Raw genomic sequence first — 24,570 nt, 5'->3', positions numbered from 1 at the left:
AAAACATTGCTTATAAGGGTTTTAGCAAGTCGCAACACCTTTATTCGCGAACAATGGAATTGACTAAATACGATGATTGACCGGTTGAATACGAGAACCGATGAAAGACTGGCGCTAACGACGGCATAAGTTGGCAATTTCTATGCTCCCTTTGATGTAGTCGTAGTAATCTGGCGTTAGCCCAGCGTATACGCTGTGGGGAATACAAGAAATTTAACTGAAGACGAGGACGTCGGAATTTGGTTTATTATCATTAAATCGCAAGTCGACTTTCTCTTAAGTCCGACGACCTATTGGGAGGGAAGTGACATAGCTGTACCATTATTATATTTGTGTAACTAGCATATTTTCCATGTAAACTGCATATAACGGTACCACATTGGCGTTTTCGCTACTGGGGACAACTACTTGTTGGTCCAATTTTGCCTTCTCTAATTCGAGAGAGCAAAACCACAACGCCGTAGTCTGGTGGTTATAATGTAGCCTATGAACATTGGACATGCTCGGCGTTTGCTGTCTTGAAGGGATATTTAGCGAGAGTATTTCCTGCAAAAAATCTCATCATTTGTTGCGATTATTCATTTACAGCCTTGTCAACTATCAAGTATCAAGTACATCTAGCTTTTATGCCTAGAGGTCACCTTAATTCCATTGCCATGCTCATTTTGCATTACTCCGTCATAGATTATGAAGTACAGAGGTTAAAGTTCTATTACGAAGGTTTGTCTTGTCACAAGTAATTACGTTAAATGCTTTGCCTGATAGTGCGTTATCAATAATTGGTGTAAGGTAAACAAATTTTATGATGTGCTTATGCGTTCGCCTTGCGTGATACGCCGCACTTGATGAAGAGAACACGCCAACTTTAAACAATTTGCACCTGCATTCCGAGGCAGGGTTTGAACAAGCGAATATTGGCTGCACTGCACAATTTTCATCAGGTTATGAGGTGATTATACTGACAGGTTAGCAGAATTATGACCAGAAGTTTATGGTAGCAAACTATTGTAACATTGAGTGTTTGCGACTATCGGGTTTGTTGATAGGCTTTATATTTGACAAATATCCCTGACGGTTTTTATAGTTTTATCGCCGCTAGGCCAAAGGTTTACGGAATCCAAAATAGGGATTGACTTCTTCAAAAACATTGTATCCTAAGTTGTAAATTTCGAATCAATTCAGTGACTTCAATTATTAACTTTCATCCGGAATCTTCAAATATTAGGGTATGGACTCAATTGAAAATTAATTACCATTCTATAGTTCGTGGCTTCTGGCCACTGTATGAGTCAGATAGTATAGTAAAGGTGGCCAGGGAATTTGGTCAGAAATGACAAAGAAGTTGTGTCAGTATCGTTGTTGAGCAGATAGACGCTTAAATTGATAACGCAAACGTCTTCGTAGCCTTATTTTACGTTCACTTTCAAATCAATAGTTTTAGTCGGCTTATTTTCTATGCCAATTTTGAGGTAAAGTATACCAGAAAAAAATATGTATATTCCTATATCTGACCAAATATGATGTTCCCTAATCTTTAAACGAGCACGTTCCTAGCCAGTGTATGATCGTATCACAGTAACTAGTGGAGAGATGCAAGAACTAACCCAAAATGGGTGTACCTATTATAAGATATTGTTTTTGTAACAATATACATCATGCATTTTCGTTTGCTGCAGTGCAATTTTACCTATTGCGAGTATTAGCTTGCTGCACCGCGACAATTCGATTTTGTGGACGATAAAATGGAATTAGATCGCAACAGCGTTGCGGTTCCTCGTAGCCAGCCCTCCGACAATATCAACGTTGAACATTATTTTAACTCCGGTAAGTCACAATTCACAATGAAGCCGGAGAGAGGTTTCGAGACGTTGAGAGCTTCTGATCACTTCTGGATGGATTATACAGGGTTGCTGTTCTGAATGAGTTGTAGTCTGTGATACCGAGATATTTTGTTTGATTTCTATTAGCTTGTTCTTCTATATACTGGACATACAAGTCTTCTTTTAGTCGTTATTTTGTGATAAGTAAATTACTGTGAAGCCAAATTCACCGTAGTGATCGTTGGTAATTTCGCTGCCTACTAGATCAGAGGTAAATACAGTAAAATCCAATCACTTGATTACTAACATACACGCGTCTGATGTTTGTATAATTATTACTTTAGGCTCGGTTATGACAGGCTGAACTCAGTCAATGACAGTGCACGATTAGATGGCGCATAGTTTGAAATTGAACACGATCATCCCACGTCATCATACCTGCGAATACTACAAATGTAGCGATGTGTAGTGACGTTTTCGGTTCATAGAGCGAAGCTATAGGCCAGGGGACTATGTACTATGTATAAGTTGCATAATGTTCGTGTGTGTATCTGTATGTGTGTTTTGGGTGTATCTGTATAATACAGTAAACGAGTAAATCTACCAAATCGGGCATGTCGACGTGAATGGGATTTGTAGGCCTATTTGTCTCCTGAACAGTATCGACGCCACTAAGTTTCTGAGTTCGAAGCAATGCAACACAGTGTATGCCCAAAATTAACTCTGGATCTATTAAAACATTACTAATAGGTTTGGATAAGGTTGTATAATATTTCGTTTCAATCATATCTTACAGAGACATCAATCGTACACAGATTAGGGGCTATGTTATTACTTCGGAGATATTGCATGGAGACGTAGGCATGACGGCAAAATGCACTTTTAAATAAACATGTGTATTGATATCAAACTAGATGGTTAAAATAGTCCGCACACCTACATCCATCCCAATACTCATTACTTCGGACAAGCGGGGTAAGGAATGCAACGTCTATCAATCTAAAAATACTTACAATCGCTATACAGATGGGTAGGTTCGAAAACCTCCACATCTACGTATGTCGTATATGGATGTACAAACTGAAGCGTCGCCCGCTGGATTTTGATCAAGTAATTGTGACTTCGTCATAGTCAATCAAACATGATGCTCTTGCGATTAGAAAACTATTCCTGTCACGTTTTGTATACAATAATGCCTTGCAGAAATCAGGTGCTGGAGTTATTTAACGTTACGTGACGTCATAGGTTCTTGTTCACAGAAGACCTTTGATACAAGTTGGTGTTCGCCCGAATCATAACTTTGCAGCAGTTCACACCGTATCTATATTCCATGTGTCGTGAGCCCGAAGATGGCGATCTCAAATCCATTGAATGAATCTTTATGCCTACGTTATGAGATAGTCTTATTCATCTTCATTCTTTACACGAAATTCTGTTAGTGAGCTGTGCTAACAAGACCGGTAACTATATTACAATGCGCCTTATATACACTTTTAGACACCCGCATTGGCAAAGAATGAAACCCGCAATCATGATGTTGAGGTTCATGTTCACGTCGAAACTCTAGCGTTTAAACGACATGCCAGCACCCTTCAGCGTTGTATTGCTACATGTCGCGTATATAGTGGTAGTGATTAGAATTGAGATCATTTCCACTCTTCCTATAATTAGACATCAGTCGTCTTTATAATCAAGTTTGCTCTGTCATATGTCGTTGCATGCTAATGACAGTTCCATGATGAGGGAACGGTCAACATTTAAAGTGTGTTTGGTGAAAGCACACATTCGCCATTTGAAATACCGTATAGTAACACTTCCCTATATTAGAATAGGTATGAATCATTTTTATGTAGGCACACCTATCATGGGTGTCTGACTCATGCTTCTCGAATGGATTTTTTTTGCAATTAAACAAAATTCCTGCAAACGCAATTGATAGTTTAATATTCATTTCAACTAGCATAGTTCGGAGTACCTTTGCGACGCCAATGACAAACCTGGCCAATGGTCGCAAATGAATAATTTGCACTCAAACAAAAACAACTCTTTGTATGAAAGGGGAATCCATGCGACAATTGGATGAATGATATAAAGTAGATGAACTAACTTTGACATGAATTATCTTGGTCAATATATATTTAATGAGACAACGCAAACATAACCAATAACTCGCCGCTCTCGTTCATCAGTAATTATTATCTTCGCCAAATATTGAAAACATTTAGGTAGCTGGGTTGTCTTTATCAAGGTGGCGATGTAACTGTGATTTCATTGCGATATTGAGTACTTAACTGATTGTCTTCAAGGGCTACATATCCGGACATACTAATGACTTGGTGAAATGCAAACTTTGCAAGTTTAAATATGCCGGGCCATGCAAGATGTGTGACATAGGTTTTCATAATATACCTCTGTTTATCGAGGTTGCGCAATTTCAAATTTCTAGATTTCAGTATCTGTGATATTTCGAAAATCACCGCGCGCTTATTTCTAGGCCAATACTATACCTGATTCTGAGACATTAAAAACAATGACAATGTGACGTTTGTAACGCCATTTGTAACAATCTAAAGCAGCCAACAATCACAACTGGCGTTGCACAACAATACTTGCTGAATGCAGAAGTGTTCCAACAATCTACAATCTACACATATACACCACACTAGTCGAGGATGTTCTATGAATCTATGTGATTGCAAATTTTGGTGATTGGTTACTCGTGTGTCTCTCGTATATATTACAGTCCGGCAGGCATTCTCATGTCGATTTTAGTGTTATCATAAACTAACTTAGGACTGTAGTAACATGATTTAGGAGTAATGTCCACAATACATGTTATAATTGGCTATACCACATATATAACACACGATAGGTTAGAGTTCTGAAGGCAGCCGTATCTATAGTCGGCTACAATTTTATGCCGAAATATCCTTTGGATTTATAGTAAGTGTGAGGTGCTATATAAAGAAAATAGTCTAATTCTCTGTCTTTGTTCATCCCCAATATATTAGAGTTAACTTCATATTTGATATACTCTGGATTAATGAGTTGCCTTGACTCGAACCTGGCGTACGAGAAATATGGAATTACTCCCGACTCGGAATCAAATGTTGAAGTCAATATTCATGTCTTTGAATGATCGACTGCGGCAAGCATTCCGTACTTCTCTCCACCCTGAGAAATGATTACGTCATCCATACTTGTTCGTTTTGGCTGAATTCCGTGTTCGTTTTCGATGTGGTTAATTCCATTAGTAGCGGTATCGCAGAGAAACATCTTCTGCCCCTGCACGGCAAGTTCCACGAGTAAATAACTTACCATGAATTCAATGCTGTTAAAGGAGTTTTGGTCTTTCATGCATGAATTTTTCCAGCATATGTGTTTCATACGCTCATCATGGATGTTACTGAATAATCACGATGTATATAATGAAACTTCCGACGACGAGACTATTATTAGTAAACATGTTTCCCCGATCCCACATTTCGATGAATATTACTATCAACAACTTATGTTACCCTCGTGCGGTTTCCATCAAACTTGAGGCCTGAGATGATTATCAGTGAGAGGAATGGTAGTAAACCACTATGCTATGGCTCCAATGCAAATTGTCCACCATTCATCCATAGCCAATATAACTTCATTGCAGATGGAGACAACATTGACCAATTGGAGCTGACTTTCGAGGAATTTTTGCAAAATGGGAATGACGAAATGTAAGAAGATTCTCCGGTTTCTCCGTATATGTACTTATGTGTAGCCAATAATAATATATGAAGCAAGTAAATTGACCGACTCGTTCATGTGATAATATTACTTCATATTCAATCCGATAGCCTAGTGATTACAGATTACGGGTTTCTGTTTAGTCCACTATGATTGAGTTATATATTATGCTAGTTAGATGCGATCATACGCTTCGTTGAAAAATGTGTAAAATGTTCTTAATTGTACCAGAAAAATTAACATTTTTTCTTCTGATATGGCATATATTATTAGAACTGACGATCCCGTGGATATTTGAACTGTTTCATGAGGCTCTCTAAATGTCGAACTATTACAGATTAGTCAATGATAATTTTCAATTCTTTCGACGCCGCATATCGACTTACGTTCCTCCGATCGCTACCGCTATGGTCTCTTAAACGCTACCTATAGGGATGTGCCTCCCATATACCAAAAATCTCACAGGATATTTTCCGTTCGTGCACCAGATAGAATACGTGTACCATAGTTAACCCAATATATCAAAGTAATTACGGCCGAGCAACTTACGAAAGAATACCGATACAAAATCCATGCCTTGCCAAACAGACTGTTCTCCGGTGGATACTGTTAATATACCTTTGTGGGTTGAAGCCATTATTTTCAACTCATCGAGGTCATTGATCGGCCTATAATTGGGTTTATTTATTACCACTACCGTGAGTACTGCCTATGCGCAACGAGACCATAGTTCTCGTACGACGACAGATATTCTTTCGCCTTGACTACAGCTGACTTGAAGACTACACATCTTGATGTGGTCATATCGCTGTGTTTGTCTTTTTTACATATTTGTGTGAACAACCATCGTACGAATAAAGAATCTGTCTGTCTGTCTGTCAACTTAAATTCTACTTAAAATAAGTAGCATTGTGCGTAGCATCGTATATTTTCCATATTTACCTGGAGAATATTTATCATGTAAAACCGAGTCCTTCTGCGTTGAATTTTGCTATACTGCATTCTAATTATTTAGTATATATTACGTATAATTTATAATTTTGCTTTACTTTTATGAATTGGTGCCGTTTTGGAATATGGCATATCACCTCGCTGTTTTAATCTGAATCTCTGGTCATGTTGATATGCAGCAGCCCAATTGCGTTGGAGAACCCGCCGCCGCATAACGGATCAGACGTGTTGCATCAACTTCACGGAGGTCAACAGGAAGACAATTTTGCGTTAAATAGCAATAGGCCAGGTATGATCCCAAAATTTATTACGCATGTAACACGGCGCTCAAAAGTTGCGCAATGACTGACTGCTTGAACAACATGGCTTCAGAAACAATTACACATATTATGGTCGCCGATGATAAACACGCAATGGCAGACAAAAGCAATTCGCAAATTTGGTTCAAGATGTAACGAGTATACGCGTATACGAAATCTGTTTCCCGTAGCGTGTTCATGTTCATGATATGTGAAGGTCAGGTAACTATGCTAATAGGTCAAATGGAAAAGCGTAAGCTCATTTGCCCCATTCAAATTAACGGCTTGTTCATTATGACAACGGATGTCAAAAAATGAGGCTGACTACGCCTATGTGTAATTGTGCATGTGCATTGTGAATGTATGTCCCCATTACTACGAATGCATCGTAAAAATATGCCATATTCCGTATCCGTAACTGACTGTATTTCTGACTGACGTTTATTACGACAATTCCACTAATGAAAATTGATGTAAAATGAAATAAACGAAATTAGAATGCAAATATAAAATTAAAACAATAAAATTTAAAAAACTGAAACTAAAAATTGAAATTGATGAGCAGTGATATAGCCTAAAACAATATTGTCTGGGAAAGTAATGCAAGTGTACAAAACCTATACTTCAGTGTTTCATACGTATACGGACTCCTTTACTCCCGGCATATCTATGCGTATTGAGTAAAGGGATAACTATTTAGGATTTGCCAATGCTTCAGCAATGGTCTGACCGCTTTCAGCAGATACATCTCCGAATCAGAACGGTTACACAAGCGACGGATCGTACCCACAATATCCTCAGCAGAAGCATTCTCATCTCATGGAAGAATATGTGAATGGCTACCACGGCAAACGACACATATCATCCCCTTCCGATCCGTCATATTTACAGTACAAGCACAAGAGGCCGCATCCGGGATCTTCACCAGAATCGATAGGTTCAGAATCGTGTTCATCGCCACACGAAAATGGAGGTAGGCAATATGTTTTACACAGCATACATACCTACACAAAGACATCGTTACGTAAACACATGCACACTCCAATTTATATATATATCTTGGCAAAGTTCGCGTTCCTAATCGGTATTGTAAACCTTGGTGTAATTTGAGAATTGTGATCGCAAAATTAGCTAATCACCATATAGTTACCGTGATTTATTTAAAAGAAAAACGCACAATTCTGCTGATAGATATTATGTTGCTCCCTGCATCTTCTTGATAACATGAACTATATGGACAACAAGTATATGCACATTCCGTACCAGGTTACATAGGACGAAACATATATGGAATATTGTTTTCTTAGATAATCATATCGAATTGGTAGACACACTAAGGCAGGGGTCACCAACCTGGTGCCCGCGAGGACCAGATGAGTAGCCCGCGAGCCTGTTCTAAAAATAAATCGAATAGCAGCATTTGCCATTATTCCTCAGATTATTACCAGTGAGCTTTTAAATATATAAATTGAGTGATTTAGCTATTCTTGTTTAAATCACACTATAACATGTGACTTAGAAATGACAATACACATATATATATAAACACTTAAAGTGATGATATCAAATATCCTCAATTACAATTAGAATATACCAACATGTAATAGAATAACAAGATATCGAAGACGTAAAACACGGCGTACTGCCCATACAAGCGATATGACGGCATGCCATCCACGGTATTCTTGAAATGGTGGGGTACCGTTATGGTAGCTCGACGTCCAGGACAATACCAAAGTAGTAAACAACATTACTAGCAGATGCAGTATGTCCATTACGTATTGCATCTTCTGACACAGCTGATCTTCTTACACTCAACGCAGTTTATAGTACCATTTATTTAACTTTCTGTAATCGATGCTGCTGTCAGATATAATGAAATCTGTCATGCCTGGTTGCTGAACAGTTAGAGATTGGAATTGTACCGCTGTACCTACATCTGAAAGCCCACAAGGCTGCAGCAAACTTTTGGTGCCTTGTTGACACGGAAAAGTACAGTGGTGTATGCGCAGCAGCTATGAAGGTTGCAAGCGCGTTTGGATCAACCTATCGTTGTGAATCAGCTTTTGCGGACACTACCTTCATAAAACAAAACTCAGAACACGCCTCAATAATGCACATCTGGATCACTCACTCAGAGTTGCAGTGTCAAGTTACATACCAGAGTACAGCGCACTAGTTGATAGCATGCAATGCCAGACCCCCCACTGACTGGTATAGAAAAAGATAACACGATATCCAGTCTAACGTGTGACATGATTTATTTTAAAATTTGAGCTGACAGTTGTTGTATAATTTATATAAACATGGTGCGAAGTAATTCGTGATTTCTTAAAAAGTGTTAGTGACTAGCTAGTTGAAATGAGATGTTTTGATTCAAAAGACTCTCAAGTCTAACCGCTATGCGATTCCTGCCCAGTGCTACTAATATCAAGACGGAAATTCCGTCTGGTGCGGGTAAACGATGGGAGTAAATGGTAGCCCGTCGCTTCAATCAGCACCCAAAAGTAGCCCTTGGTTGCAAAAAGGTTGGTGACCCCTGCACTAAGGTATTGGTCATAAGTCATGACACCTTGTAGTTGACGGTATACTAGAGTTTCGTTGTGAACCTTCATGTCTGAACGCTGGATGTGATCTTGTATAATCATGTTCGATTTAATTTGAATGCCAAACTTTCTAGGGTTGTTTGCATACCGATGAATTCATGTTACAAACCTATGAACCTTTAACACCATCTTATTTGCAGCATATCCCGAATCCAATCGGTACATTGACTCTGGGATGCCGGAACAAATACAACGTCATAGAATATCACAACATCAACACCATATGGCCGGTGGGAGTAGTCCCTCCGGTGACAGCACGTGTAGCCAGCAAAGCGTTGGTGGAAGTTCACTTGGAGACCACAACAATCGTCATTCCAGCCAACAATTGTCACCGCACGACAGACAAGTGCAAATGCAACAACACGAATTTGAGAAGGCCATGGATTCCATTCAAACAAGCAATTCCAGGGCCATGTTACACACTCATGATCCGTCACTAGGTAACACACTACTATATTTTCATTCGGACATAACTACTAGGGTTGTCCAAAATTTGGAAAATCTCAAAAATGTTGGGTATCAATGTCTTATTCTATAGATTAGTGATAAAAAACAGCAATGAGCCTGGAATACGCTCACAGGAAAGTCGTTAAGATTTGTCGCAAAGCGTTTGAAAGTAGCGACCGACGAGTGGGCGTGCCAGCGGCCATAGAACGGCCACAAGACTAGTAATCACGAAATCGCGACTCTCGATTGGCTTATCGGCTATGCTTCAATGATCACGACGGTGGTGGCTTGCTGATTAGTTGTTAAAAGAGTTTGCTAACGACGGTGATTCTGTAAGCGCATTGTAGGTTGGTTGGCAGATAATGATTTACGATTAGTTCAGAACATGTTGAGTTACTAAATACATGATGATGAACAAACTACAGCTGCTTCACACAAACTTAAAGCACGACTGGCTTACTGTGAGAGAAACGGCCTCAGCCTACGTGTCTGTTTTGACCGAGGGAAAGCAAAGAAACTGCGAAGAAATATTGCAAAGGCGCTTATATGCAAGTGGTGATCGAATTTCTTGTTTCAGAAAGGATGCATCATCATTAAATACAAATATAAAGCTTAATGACAGTACTTCGTCTGATCTTATTAGGATCCAGTCGTGGTATATAATTGAAGTCTAGAATGCCCCAAGGATTGGCTGAATAAGCTGTTTATGCTGGGGACTTATTAGACTCTTACAGCAAAATGAATTCACTCTTAAAGTGCTGTCAAAGTCGTCAATGATGCCGAACAAAGAGTTGAAAACGTAAGCACAGACTATGCTGGCATGACAATTAAAAATACAGTTTGCTTGTATAGTTTAGCCTTAGAGAATTGCAAGCATGACAGTGGCGAAACAGCGAATGATTGTGCACTTTTAGAATTAAATGTAAATCCGACAAATACCTAGTTATGGTTGCAATTACGTCAGTGCTCCTACTTTTCTGGACGTAAGTAAAGAATATTAGTCATCGCAAACTGGTGCATCACACCATATGTGAGATGATAGCCCACAAAATCTTATCTGCTCAGAAGATGTTATATGGACCGACCAGATAGCTTATATATTGAAACCCTGAAGAAATGTAACCATCGCACCGCTATAATTGCATTTTAAGCTCATTTTATATCCATGTCTGGTTTGATTCCAGCATTTGTAGTGGTCATATCAGCATAGTCTGTGCTTACCATTACACCTCCTTCTACGGCATCATTGACGACTTTGACAGCACTTACGAGTGAATTCATTTTGATTTAAGAGTCTAATAAGTATCCAGCATAAACGGATGATTCAGCCAATCCTTAGAGCATTGAAGACTTTAGTTATATAGCACGGCTGGAGCCTAATAAGATCAGACAAAGTAGTGTCATTGTTAAGCTTTATATTTGTATTCAATGATGATGCATTCCTTCTGAAACAAGAAATTCGTTCGCCACTTGCATAAGCGCCTTTGCAATATTTCTCCGCGTGTTCTGTGCTTTCCCTCGGTCAAAACAGACATGTGGGCTACTGCGGTTTCCTTCACAATAAGCCAGTCATGCTTCAAGTTTATGTGAAGCAGCTGTTGTTTGTTCATCATCATGTATTTAGTAACTCAACATGTTTCATCATCATGTATTTAGTAACTCAACATGTCCTGAACTAATCTTAAATCATTATCTGGGAGCCAACCTATAATGCGCTTACAGAATCACCGCCGTTACCAAACTCTTTTAACAACTAATCAGCAAGCCACCACCGTCGTGATCATTGAAGCATAGCCGATTAGCCAATCGAGAGTCGCGATTTCGTGATTACTAGTCTTGTGGTCGTTCTATGGTCGCTGGCACGCCCACTCGTCGGCCGCTACTTTCAAACGCTTTGCGACAAATCTTAACGACCTTCCTGTGTGCGTATTTCAGGCTCATTACTGTTTTTTATCAATAATCTATAGAATACGACATTGATACCCAACATTTTTGAGATTTTCCAAATTTTGGACAACCCTAATAACCACCTTACGCGATTATTGCAACCCAACCAAGACATCAGTTGTTGTTGTTTTAACATCCTAAGTCTGTCGACGACATGAGTCATTTCACACCAGACAGGTTTCTTTTTCATGACGCCCGTGCTGACGACTTTTACTACGGCCCACGTTAGTTCTAGGCCTTTGCAATACTGATAGGATGTAGATGAGGAGTCTATAGATCAGGGGTGGGCAAACTTTTGAGCTCGCGGGCCGCATTCAACATCTGAATCCATTCGCGGGCCGCACTATATAAACTTGGGATTATAAACCAAAACGCAATATTGGTATTTGATTATATAGTGAGGACATGGAGATGCTTATTTGAAACAAACCAAGCATTGCTTTGATGATATCGCACATGCGCCAGAAACAGTGGCGAGATTTCATAGGCTGGTCGACCACAATAACCAAATTTGTCAAAGCTATAGAGAGGAAAGTCGGCGGTCCCGATTCTTAGAAAAGGATTGAAATTTAAATCTGTCAGCAGCGATCTGTTCATAGATTCGCACTCTTGTGATGTTTTGAAACGATGAAAATATTAATAAACCTGATTGATTGATTGATTGATTGCTAATTCCACATTTGGTTCAGTTCCAGGACACACAATGCTGACGGCATCATAAGCATGTTAGCTTCAAACACGATTCTACTGTGTGTAAATAAAATATTTAATACCCTCATTCTACGCACACAGAGAACGAATCTACCTAAGACACGCGCGAATTGCTTTTTATAACCACATCACTGAAAAAATTAAAACAGGAGTGGCCAATCTGAAATCACACTCGTGATCCGAATTACGTCAATCTCGTTTAGGATTTCTGTGATTTTTAGCAGTTGAGACCTTTCAAACTGCGTGAGCTTTAATATCGGGCTGTCGCACCAGACATTGAACATAAAAAATGATATAGGATGTGTTTACCTTAGAACAGTGGTTCTTAAACTTTGCAAGACACGCCCCCTAATGATGGTGAAAGATATCGCGTCCCGTTATCGTCATATAAGAAAACGCAACCAGGATGCTAGCATAGCTAGCGGGTAGTTTGATGACATGGAAGACTATGACTGTGGAGTGTGGATGAGATATTTTTAAATATGAAATTTAGACTAAATACAGAGCAACAAATGTGAATTGGAAGTAAATCGCGCCGAGCGCGTAATTTTTTTTCAGTTGATCTCAGCTTCGCGCCCTTCTTCAGATGCTTTCATGCCCGCAAGGTGGGCGTGCCCCCCAGTTTGAGAACCATTTTCTTAAAAATATCATGGTGCTAAAAAATTTAATCAAGTCCCTGCATTAATTCGATTTTTAGTACGCATTTATCAATATTTTTAATAAAGTTTCTTTAGACTCGCGCGGGCCGCACAGAACGGTGTTGCGGGCCGCATGCGACCCGCGGGCCGTAGTTTGCCCACCCCTGCTATAGATAAACCTCCAACACTAACATAGGAAATCTTGCAGCCAAGCTGTGTTGCAGTCGCTACGTATTATACCTGTGGATTCCTCAAATTCCGTGTCCCGGCCATCACTCCGATCCAAACTAGCAAATAAAATATTTTACATGGTACGGTCACGGTCGCATCATCATACGTTCCTTTGAATTTCAGGTGGCTCTCATACAAATTTCCAGGGAAACGGAAATTTTGTAGACCAACGATGCACCGCAGGAACAAGTTTTCATTCGACAAATAATCCTCCAGCAGCGAGAAACGATTCATCCGCGGCTAATAACTCCGGCAATCACCCTATACCCGTTCAACCTCAAATGGAACCTTACATGTTACAATATTTATCTTCGCACATGTAAGTTTATAAATGTCTTGGCGCTTCGGAATGTGACACTAGTTTACGTGTTAAAGTAGAAATGGTCCTTCGGCACCGAAAAAGCGTAAGCCGTCTTCCAATCAAAATATCATCCAAGAGCCTCTGAATGCAAGTCTGTTAACGCAGCAATACCAAATGATGCAACATGCTATCAAGCAGGAACCAGGTAGATAGATATTATTGACGTCCTTTCAGAGAAATTGTAATTTTTATCTGAATATTTTTCCAGGAATAACATCTCCTAGCGGATCGCACGGCTATATTAACGATGCATACGAAATGAATGATGTGATGTCGCGACATCACGGAAATATTCAGAGAACTCTAGTCGCTGGTTCTTCTCTTCCGGTGAACAGTCTTGCCCAATTACAAAGTCAAATGATACCGTCAACGGAAGTATTGCAAAGAGCACAAACGAGTGTCAGTCCGACAGGTGCAACGCAGTTCACGGACACCAATTCCTATCAAGTCATAAAATGGTCGCCGCATCAGATGGACATCTGGTGCAGACTGACTGACATCGACGGGAAAGAACTGTAAGTTTGGGGAAATGATCCTACCCGAGCTTGATATTTGGTAATCCAAATAACTTCATGCGAATTCTAGGAGGTGTGATCGTTCGAATCTGTCGTCTACAACATAGGCTATGTAATGGCTGAGTTAGCGTTGTTTTACTGTATGTACATGTACTGTACAGGTATTCTCTCGATTACTCCATACTGACCATTTAATCATGGAAGAATATGGTCAATTGAACAACTGTGTTAACACATAGGCCTTGACAGCTCTCCCATTGACCGAAAATTCTAATCCCATCACCCACATAGCCATCGTTCAAAAATTTCAATAGTCCATGACTCACTAATTGACGGTCTATTTATGGAACCATAGGTATCGTATGTTTATCATTATCGCGTATAATAATATACCAGACCCATAACACCATGATGATTTCAGTCCTACTGTATCGTACCGGGTCGATGCGGATAAAGGATTCAATTTTGCTGTACCAGACGATACATTTGTATGCCAGAAGAAAAACCATTTCCAAGTAACAGTTCACATCGGGGTTGAAGGACACCCCAGCTTCATAAAAACGGATGAAGGTTTGAAGAAAATCGACGCGTTTTACTTGGATCTCTATGGTGTTAAGGTAATGTGTACAAATCATGCCTATCACACAAGGATTTAATGAAAAAATATTACGTTCTAAAAATGACAGTATGAAAGCATAAGTCAAACTATCAGCATTGAACAATCCCAGTCGGATAGAAGCAAAAAGTCTTTTCATCCTGTGAAGTACGATATTCATTTAATTGCACTTTTCAATTTCGATACACTAATTTGCGGTCGATACAGGGTGGATTTGCCAGGGGATCAAGTTACTAAAGTTACCGTCGGACGGCTTCATTTCAGTGAAACCACTGCGAATAACATGAGAAAGAAAGGAAGACCTAACCCTGATCAAAGGTACATCTATTTGATACTATGCTGGCATGAAATTAATCATTCGGCTTTTGTAAACATTTATTCCATAGCGGGGTTTCTAAACCTCGGGTAAACATGTTCATTGGCGTCCAGTTCTTTTCATTTAAGGATATAGCCTATAAAACAAGATTCCAAATTTTAAAACAATCAACAACCAGTCTAATGAAATACCGTTAGGTTTGCTGCAGCGAGTGCGAGGTTCGAAACAGCTAAGAAGCTAAAGACTCGCTTATCAGACATGATCAACGAAACAGTCGTAAATCGTCGACTCTTTGTGTTGTGCAGTTAATTTCATACATATACACCAGTGGGGATTATCTTTATCAATTCGCAGGTACTTTATGTGCGTTGTGGCTTTGAAAGCGCAAGCGGAAGGGAAGTCTTACATGGTATCCGCATCCAACACGGAGAAGATTATTGTCAGAGCATCTAACCCCGGACAGTTTGATAGTGACGACGTACAGTGGCAGAGAGCTCAAGTACCTGAAGCGATTTTTCACAATGTAAGGAATTTCCGTCTTCGCAATAACATGAAATGCACGATATACTTGATGCGTTTGCCTGAGGCGATATATTATATTTTTAGTTTGTGATACTTACTTCGCTGACAGGTGGAAACTTTGAAATAATATAATCGGCTTATCTTTAATAATTTCACTGGTAATATAGACATCGCAAACGGCTGATGACTATCGTGTTGTGCTGCCGAAAAGCAGATGCGTGCTTCTGCTTTAGCATTCCATTAACATCATCGACAATGACTGTACACAGTGCACAGCCTTCAAGTGTAGTGGCAGCATTCACAAACTGGATAAATTTTCAGACAAACATGCGTTGCATAGTTTTGAGTTGCATATCCGTCGGGTACCATGCACAGACTTTATCGTAATGTATGCTCACGGCACCCTTCGGTTTAGATAGCTTTATAAGCAAACAGATCGACTAAAGCTAAACTACATATATTGTTGCATGTCAGCTTGTCAATAAACTTACCTCGCCTCACCTTAGGCTTGCCTATGAGATTCGTGAACAGAGTGTAGTTTGTGGAATATATGCCTTTCCTGGGATATTTGTGGACAATATCTACGAAATGAAATCTTTCAGCAGTGATTGACCAACTAAAGCTTGGTTTCCACATTCTAGCTGCAACTTGAATGTGTCTCCGAATACGAGCTCATCCATATACACTAGTATACAGATCGTAAACTAATTATATATATAGGCCTGTATGATGTACAATTATCATAGAATAGTTCTCCAAACGAAATCGCTGTGTTCTCACTTTCTTCTAATTGTTCTGAGCGATTACAGGTGTAAAACTATAATACTGTTTTATTTCCGCAGGGAAAAGTAGGAATCAACTATGATAAACCTGACGAGGCATTAGTCGTGCATGGAAATCTAAAAGTTACGGGAAGAGTAATGCAACCATCAGATCTTCGCGCAAAGGAGGATATTCACGAAGTATGAAACCACAAGACGACCCACATTCGTTGTATAGCTTACTCAGGGCTGTGTAACTATACGTCACAAGGTTTTGTGTCATAGGTCAACTTCATGTTTATAGTCTTGACTCGAGTCAAGACGAATTTTTTTCTATTCACCGCCCGATCAAGTTCGAGTCAAAGTCAAGTTGAAAAAGGGTCGATTTCGAATACAAGTCATTGTGTTCACTGTTCAGTTTCGAGCTCAATTCATGTTCAACTCGCGCTTCTGTCTGAACGATATTGAATGCCTCGCATTCACGATATGATATCTCAATTTTCCTCACTCCTACCGTAACCTAACGCCCTAGCCATATTTTCCAAGCATCACTACTGATAGAGACTGTACTATTACTATACCGACAAGATGGAGTAATATAAGAGCGTCCGTCTTCTTGATCGGTAATTCGTGGGTTCAATCACCGGTCGGGTCCGACGAAAGACCTGATCAGTAAAACTCGTATTTGTGGCTCCGCGTTTGGCGCTCAGCATTTCCAATACTATGGGGGGGGGGGTGCAAGACTTAAAAATCCGTGCAAGGATATATCAGCACCTTCCTTGTCTAGCGGCACATCATACACTCATGGTATGTAAATGCTCAGATCGTGTGTATGCATACCACGAGTCGGTGTATATACCGCGAAACGTCAAGGACAAAAATATATACCTTCCTCTCTTCTGTTTTTCTAACTTACAATGAAATACCTGTCTTAGTCTTCGTAGTCTCGACTTAAGTAACTCGACGAGTCATGCACAAATTAATTCAAGTCGAGGCGAGTCATTTTTATAATTGCTAGAAATGACTCGAGTCAAGCCGAGTCCCCAAAAATCGACACTCGAGTCATATTCGAGTCGAGTCACGACCCGAATCATTACAACCCTGGGCTTGGCCTTATTAAAACCTCACTTTAGGTGGATCCGAAAGAACAGCTGAAGAATGTCCAAAACGTCAGAATCGTAAGATATAGATACACGCCAGAATATTGTGAGTACGCAGGAATCGACCCGGACGCAGTCACCACAGGTAGGCAACCATCCGGTACGCAATTTCGAATTTTTGTAACATTTTTTATCGAATCCACAGGCGTATTGGCTCAGGAATTTCAGCAAGTTCTGCCCACAGCTGTCAAGGACACCGGCGATGTCATCTTGGAGAATGGAAAAATGATACCAAATTTCCTAGTGATTGACAAGGTTAGTTGGTAGTTGTATATATCCCTGGAACTGTTCCAAACTTGACACCAAACTCGAAAATCCTTCCAAAGTTGCTCCCGTTCAACGTTCTTGCGACTATCATTTACTTACGGGCTGAGCAAACCTTTAGATGAGTGGACTGGATATAAATAATACGGTTAAACCACTTGTCGTACATATAGGCTTTCGTATAGTAGTTGGAGAGCTCATCGTCGCTGAGTTAGTAACGCTTGAAGGGAGACTTATCCATAACCTCCATATCGGACAACACGGGACAATTATGACCTGGATGGAGCTTTTTTCACGTTTTCAAATAAATTTAGTGAAATTATTCAAATTGAAATTCAATATATTTGAGTTTTTTTATCTTTAGTTTAGCATACTTGAGCACAAACAAACCAGACGAAGCTAAATGAGAAATCCGTTAGGACATAGCACGTTATTTAACTTCGTCGCGGGTCGCAAAATTTTTCATCGCAAGCCGAATTTGGACATATGGTCGCAGGTTGTACAATATGCACTTGTACAGTGCACACTGCACTCTCTTGATTAATATTATCAGCCATTCAAATCGAATTCAAATCGAATTCGAATTTGATCCACACACTGCACACCCTTGAATAATAATATTGTCAGCCATTCAAATCGAATTCAAATCGAATTCGAATTTGATCCACCCTATCACTGAGGTTCGCGTTAAATTATCAATTCCGCATGAGGTAGTTGGACAGAGGTTGCCCGCCTCTACTCCTTTCCTTTCATTGTAATTTTGCCCGTAAAAATCCAGAACGACTTTTTTGAATTACAGGAGCAGTTATTTATGGAAAATATCGGGGCTGTCCAAGCCCTCAGTGACCTTTCAAGCAATTTCGAATCTCGGATAGACCAACTCGAGCGCTGGAACAAAAAACTGGCCAAACTCAAAAAGTATGGCAGTATACGGTCAACGGCTAGTAGCATGTTCAGGTGAGTCAGAGATAATCAAGGTTGTTTGACTTATATACTAAGGTAAAGTCGATCTCCGTTTCTCACCAAACCTAACAATAATAATAACTTTTACGTGGTTGTCATTGTGGTTTGTTATATTCATGATGCTTTGACTGCTATGGTCATTGGTCATTGACACCGGGCTGATATTCCTTAATGCGGTTCCTGAACGGTCGATTTGTAGCACGCGTCGGTGAATTTTCGCGCTAGGTTTTTGCATGACACCGCATACTCGGATCTCGTGACAAGTAGGAGCCTATAGATAGAGCTCCAACACTTGGGTAGTAATGCAGGAATCGACCTCGGTTGGACTCGAACCTGCAACTCATTGCTGTTGCAGGGCGGTCACTGGTCAATAGTTCCTCGAATATTCGTAACTTTGTGGGTGCGGATCCGAACCATTTTTACGATAGTTTCAGCGTCTAGTTCTCTGGTCGGTGTTGAACTGGATTTCATGTATCTGTAGAATCGGTATTTATTGTAATCATACTTTTTAAAATATATTAATCGGATGTCGACGACATTATTCTCTCGTAATACACGTTCCTTTGAACACCGTCAATTAATGTCGACTCGTGTTGCCGAGCTCTGCACTTAAAATGAATGGACTCTGGGCAGTTTGGTAAATGAAGAGTTATTGACATTCCTCGAATATGAAGTGCGAAAATACTCACTCGGCTACCAGAATAGATGTTTGTCACCCTTTGAAAAATTCACTCTACACTCACTCTATATCTATTTAGCATCATATATTTGTTCAAATTCCATCTACTGCAGCGGCGCCAGCAGCATTTCCACGTCAACTAACTCGCCAGCAATGAGCCGTGCCGGCAGCTCCAGGGATAGAAATCACAATTCGAAATCGAGCATAAGAAGGCCCGTATCAAAGCGCTCTGACAAAGGTCGAAGAAAGAACGGAGAGGTAAATATTTCCTGGCGACGAACACAATTAGGTTTACATATATCTACTTGTTTCGGACAATACAATGGGATGTGTCTCGCAACTTCGCTTTCAATGTCAGAGCTATTTCTAAATGCGCAATCAAACGTTTAGATTTACAGTGCTTCAACTGTAGAATGTCAGAAAAAGCGTGAAACCAACATATCTGTTTCATCACAATGCACACGGTGGTATGGCCCATTTACGACAGCCATGTGTCATATGCAAAGCAACTAATGAGTTTTACGGCTGACTTTCCTCATAGCAATATCCGCGATGTTTTACGTTATATTTGCAGACATATCTATATGATGTATTGACGAATATTCCATAAAATATAGGAATATAGTCGTTACATATACTTATTGGCCTGAAATCCGCGAAGTTATGTTTAACGTTTGTCATTCGGAAGCTATTGATGGCTGCACACTGCACACGCACATGCACAGTGTGCGATCGCTTTTACAGATGTCCAAAATGATCAGATTTTGTTATCTTGCCATGTCACTTATTGAAGTTGGGTTATGAAGGCTACTTAACATAGTTTAGTAAATTTAGGTATAAACATCTTTCATTTCATTGTTGAAGCTACGTAATGTAATAATAGGGAAGTCGTCAGAGGAAGTTACGCAATTCATTACATCAAATTGAACATGTCTGGATGAGGTAAAAAAGATTCACCTCAACAATTACTTTACGCTTATATTCGCGCAGGGCAATCACGGCGGCGATTCAACGCACATCAATCATGGATTTGGCTGCTTCAACCAGAAGATAACTCAAGGAATTGTTGTAGTGCTTTTATTAGTAATGCTAACCAGGTATGTAATCTAGGTATATCGTACGAGGACTTCAATCTCGTTCTCACTATTGTCATCATTTATCTACTCTTACTATTGCTAAGTTATCGTTGAGCTCGGCGACGTACTGGTGTAAAGTGAAGCGTAAAGCGTTGAATCTATTCACTACTCTCCTCCTCACCACAATATACGCGGCGTCTTACAAAAGTCGAGCACGAAAGTGGTCCCTACTGAGGCCTGCAGATAAGAATCACAATCAAGAATATCGGCCTGGTGCAAAATGACTAAAGTTGCCGAACCACCATTCACACTAAATAAGGAACATAAGTCTCCACTTCGCATTACTGAACCGTGCTTTTATGTGCTTTTATTTTGGTGGCTGGAACCGATCAAGGATAATCCCAGAATTATCAAAGAAAAACTGAAATAACTCCACTTCTACGGCTTGGAATTGGGTCAAATTTGTTTTGCATCGTTTTTGAAGACAGCGCAACAATTTCATGGGGTTGGAAGAATAAATTTGAAACATTTTTTTTTTTGCATTTTTGGGCAAATTAAAAATTTTCAAACTGTACGAAATCTGCGAATATTGGTTGGAATGAATTCAAATCTTGGTTGCGTCGTTTTTTAAGGCAACCTAACGATTTAATCACGTAGCCACCAAGATTCAGGAAAAAAGGTTATTTTTGAACAGCCCTGGTGTACAGCGACACTCTTTCGTCTATTCGTCTGCGGTTGAAGTGCACATTAACTTTTATATATCCCTCGAAAATGATTCGTTTGTTGTGTTGCTACTTGATAAACATTATTACAAACCAGACAAGGGTTCAATCCGATAGATCGCACTCATTTCCTTGCTTCAAGTGACGGAACATCGAAAAATCACTCCTCTTTTTTTTGTTCCTACGTAATGATTGAGATATGGTTGTTCTGTAATTTAGCTTTGTAACGATGACATCTTTATATGCGATATCGGTCGACCAAAATGATAGCTCGGGGTGCACCGGGCTACACTGCATCGTATCAACGCACAGGAATCAATCGGGGTAGGCGGGCTATGCGGATGTGACACAATTGCATGTCATGGTGGACCATAATAAGTTATTGATGATTTCTACAGTTACATTTCCAAACTTCGGTGCACGTATTTTACACTTAAAGTAGACGCCTCGCATCGCAGTTGTATAATGCACTGACAATCGTGGTTCCATAATGTTTAAACAAGGAAATGTATTGTTCCCTGAACTAAGTTACATTTAATAGACTGCTAATCACGACTCAATCTCTCACAGGTATGGATTCTCGACTCTAATTTGCTTCGTATTATATGTCAGCTATGTACAATAGATACCTCTCTTTTCGATGGGTACGCTTTTTAACCCAGCATATTCGTTTACGCGTGCATGCAATATACTAATCATAAGCACGTATATATAACGCGGTGGCTTAACAGCATGCTCGGAATGATGATGGTGCTTCTCTATGTCGTCAACAACGGATCGCAATCGACACAGTTCAATTGTCCGACTTGTCCACCTTGTCACGTAGACGAAGCAAGGTAACAGTAGTCACTCATTCCTTTCGATATGGGCTATACTCGTAGCTTACCTGTTGAAACTTAGTTGAAATGAACAAAAGTTATAAGATCTGAAAGATGTCTATTCGCCGTCAATATCTGACTGTATAACTAACACACCCACCCACCTGTCCGTTGTGTAATTGAATACTCAGTAGAACAGTATAGGTTAATGCCAGATCCCAATCCTAATTATGTCATCCCACATTAAGGAAATAAGGCACTTGGAATTATATCCTAATATGATAACATCTTAGGTCTTGATCTAAAAAATGTAATGTTGACATTCAGTTGATGCAAGTCTTGTCAATATGTAATAAGTTGTCGAGAATAGAGCGTTGATATCCACAATCCATGGGAACAATCAAGATAATATATTGCCAACATTGTATCAGTTAACATGCCAGCTAGTAGTGCCGAACAGTAAATTTTCCCTTCTAGTCTGTATCATACTACTGAAGTAATGCCAGTACAAGTCCAACTTCCATTAAAATTGTATCGTTATATCTTGGTCGTGATATCTGTTTTAATTCTAATAATCTAATCAATCTAAATACCTGGTTCAATGCTTGCCTTAATTCAATCCCAGTTCTTGGAACAGTAAAGTCAAACAAAATATATCATCACTAGCAATTAGTACCTCAGCGTATTTGCTTATACATAGTAGTAGTAGGGTTGAATTTAAAACTAACGGTGTTCCAAAACACTTTGTTTCAAACATGTTTTACACAGTGAATTAGAAAACATTGATTTTTTTTTCAAAAGTTGTATAATTATGCCATAGTTGTGGAAATACTTTCTAAAATAACATGTAATATGATCCTAAAGACGATTTGCACCGACATAGTCGACGTATACGATATGGAATGGTTGGAAACCTCGAAATCAATGTCGGTTCAACAGTTATAGCACGTAGATATAGATCATTGGCAAAGAATGTGTGTTCTGATGATGTTGACCACCGACCGTAAAACTGCTGCATAACGATGCAGTCCGGGTCAAAGACGAAGACATTTGTGGTCTGTTTAAGACAGTGACCGGAAGCCGTCTTCGTCAAGGAGCAATATTGACCATTTTGATGTCACAGTTAAGGATTCGTGACGTTATAGTTTACAAAAACTATGAAAACACCTTTTGTTCCAGGGTATTGTTTTAAACATGTTTGTATTAAATTGATTTTTGTTTTGAATGCAACACTTATACTTGAAGATGACTAATTCATCGTTCCATCTGTCGTTATTTTGTTCCAGCGCTACTTAATGACTGCGTTTGCTAGTTTGTATTTGGCTTCTCTTAACGATAGTAAAATTTATATGTACGATCCAGGTCGACTACTAAATCATATTTGGAATCGACAACGGCTCCTGAAACTTCCGCATCTAGTACAACTTCAAAAACTACTACGATTATACAAGGAATTCCAATAACATACTGCCCAGACGAGGGGGGCTACGAGTGTGGGTCGACTACAGTGAGTGACCTTCACCCGTAAATGATGTACCGATGCTAACTATTTGTCTAATAAATTCCAGAATTACTGCTGCAGCGGGTCAGTTCCTGGCCAGCAAGCTCAGGTCACTTGCATCCGGCAAATGGTGATGGATCATGACGATATATTTGTTTCCACTTCAAAACCAAGCGTTTACCGCAAAAGTACGCATAGATTTTTTTATTTGGTACACCCACAACACGAACGCGACATATGCGATCTCTCAAATATATTTACATACATATAATTTATTTTATTTTTATATACATATAACATGCATATCAAATTGAGTTAGGGTACCAGGCCTTCTGATTGCAAAATGGTAACGAGTCGTTACTTGGTTTTACTGCTTTGTTCTTTAACAGTGAGCCGACATATTAGTCTAATTGCAACACACTGAAGAAATTATGACCTTTCAACAAATCTATTACCCAACTAGCATACTTTTTAAACGCGCATTTGAAGGAAAGAATATACCAAAAGCCGAACTTGTGTTAATAGTTGGAGTCGTGCGACTGAACAACTATAGATATAATTTGTTGCACATCTTCGGCTCATCGATCACATTTGCTGTCTTATACCTGGTTTTACCGAAAATGGGCTGAATACTAGAATATTTTGCTTCATTCAGCAAAGAAACACTGGTCTCAAATATGTATTATACGTGTTGGGTTTCTGACAGGGTGCGTGAATTCCTCTGTGGTTGTTTCAATGTCTATATTTGAGCTCTGTTGAATATTTGGGTACCTGCAGTTTATATAGTATGTACTTACATATGCAACGCAGGTGCATCTTGGCGTAGCTGTCTTGAGTTCGAATCAAGGGATATATTCTTTGTGGTGATTCATGGTGTTTGTCGACCACTATGGTCACTTAAACCAGGTCAATTTTCTTAA

At 39.6% G+C, this 24,570-nt stretch overlaps 1 protein-coding gene across 8 annotated transcripts in view; it reads left to right on the top strand.

Annotated features, from left to right (window-relative positions):
• LOC145456990 (uncharacterized) overlaps window positions 1-24,570 on the top strand; it is a 66,051-nt gene that overhangs the window by 27,639 nt on the left and 13,842 nt on the right. For 3 of the 8 annotated variants that reach the window (XM_080335173.1, XM_080335145.1, XM_080335181.1), the window contains exons 2-22: window positions 5,470-5,536; window positions 6,677-6,786; window positions 7,536-7,769; window positions 9,543-9,842; window positions 13,500-13,695; window positions 13,752-13,882; window positions 13,946-14,252; window positions 14,674-14,869; window positions 14,939-15,015; window positions 15,076-15,186; window positions 15,539-15,707; window positions 16,549-16,668; window positions 17,601-17,712; window positions 17,773-17,882; window positions 18,691-18,848; window positions 19,647-19,791; window positions 20,524-20,630; window positions 21,551-21,655; window positions 22,063-22,167; window positions 23,512-23,656; window positions 23,718-23,838. In XM_080335173.1, coding sequence (XP_080191299.1) covers window positions 5,470-5,536; window positions 6,677-6,786; window positions 7,536-7,769; window positions 9,543-9,842; window positions 13,500-13,695; window positions 13,752-13,882; window positions 13,946-14,252; window positions 14,674-14,869; window positions 14,939-15,015; window positions 15,076-15,186; window positions 15,539-15,707; window positions 16,549-16,668; window positions 17,601-17,712; window positions 17,773-17,882; window positions 18,691-18,848; window positions 19,647-19,791; window positions 20,524-20,630; window positions 21,551-21,655; window positions 22,063-22,167; window positions 23,512-23,656; window positions 23,718-23,838 — 3,126 coding nt within the window. Of the gene's footprint in view, window positions 1-1,664; window positions 1,825-5,469; window positions 5,537-6,676; window positions 6,787-7,535; window positions 7,770-9,542; window positions 9,843-13,499; window positions 13,696-13,751; window positions 13,883-13,945; window positions 14,253-14,673; window positions 14,870-14,938; window positions 15,016-15,075; window positions 15,187-15,538; window positions 15,708-16,548; window positions 16,669-17,600; window positions 17,713-17,772; window positions 17,883-18,690; window positions 18,849-19,646; window positions 19,792-20,523; window positions 20,631-21,550; window positions 21,656-22,062; window positions 22,168-23,511; window positions 23,657-23,717; window positions 23,839-24,570 lie in introns of those variants that run through there. The other 5 variants (XM_080335165.1, XM_080335157.1, XM_080335148.1 and 2 more) reach the window with 5 other exon arrangements.

This window comes from Botryllus schlosseri, chromosome 2, assembly GCF_051294905.1.
Source record: "Botryllus schlosseri isolate E-star chromosome 2, Bs_hap1, whole genome shotgun sequence".
Classification (NCBI taxonomy): Eukaryota; Metazoa; Chordata; class Ascidiacea; order Stolidobranchia; family Styelidae; genus Botryllus; species Botryllus schlosseri.
This window is presented reverse-complemented; position numbering and strand designations above follow the sequence as displayed.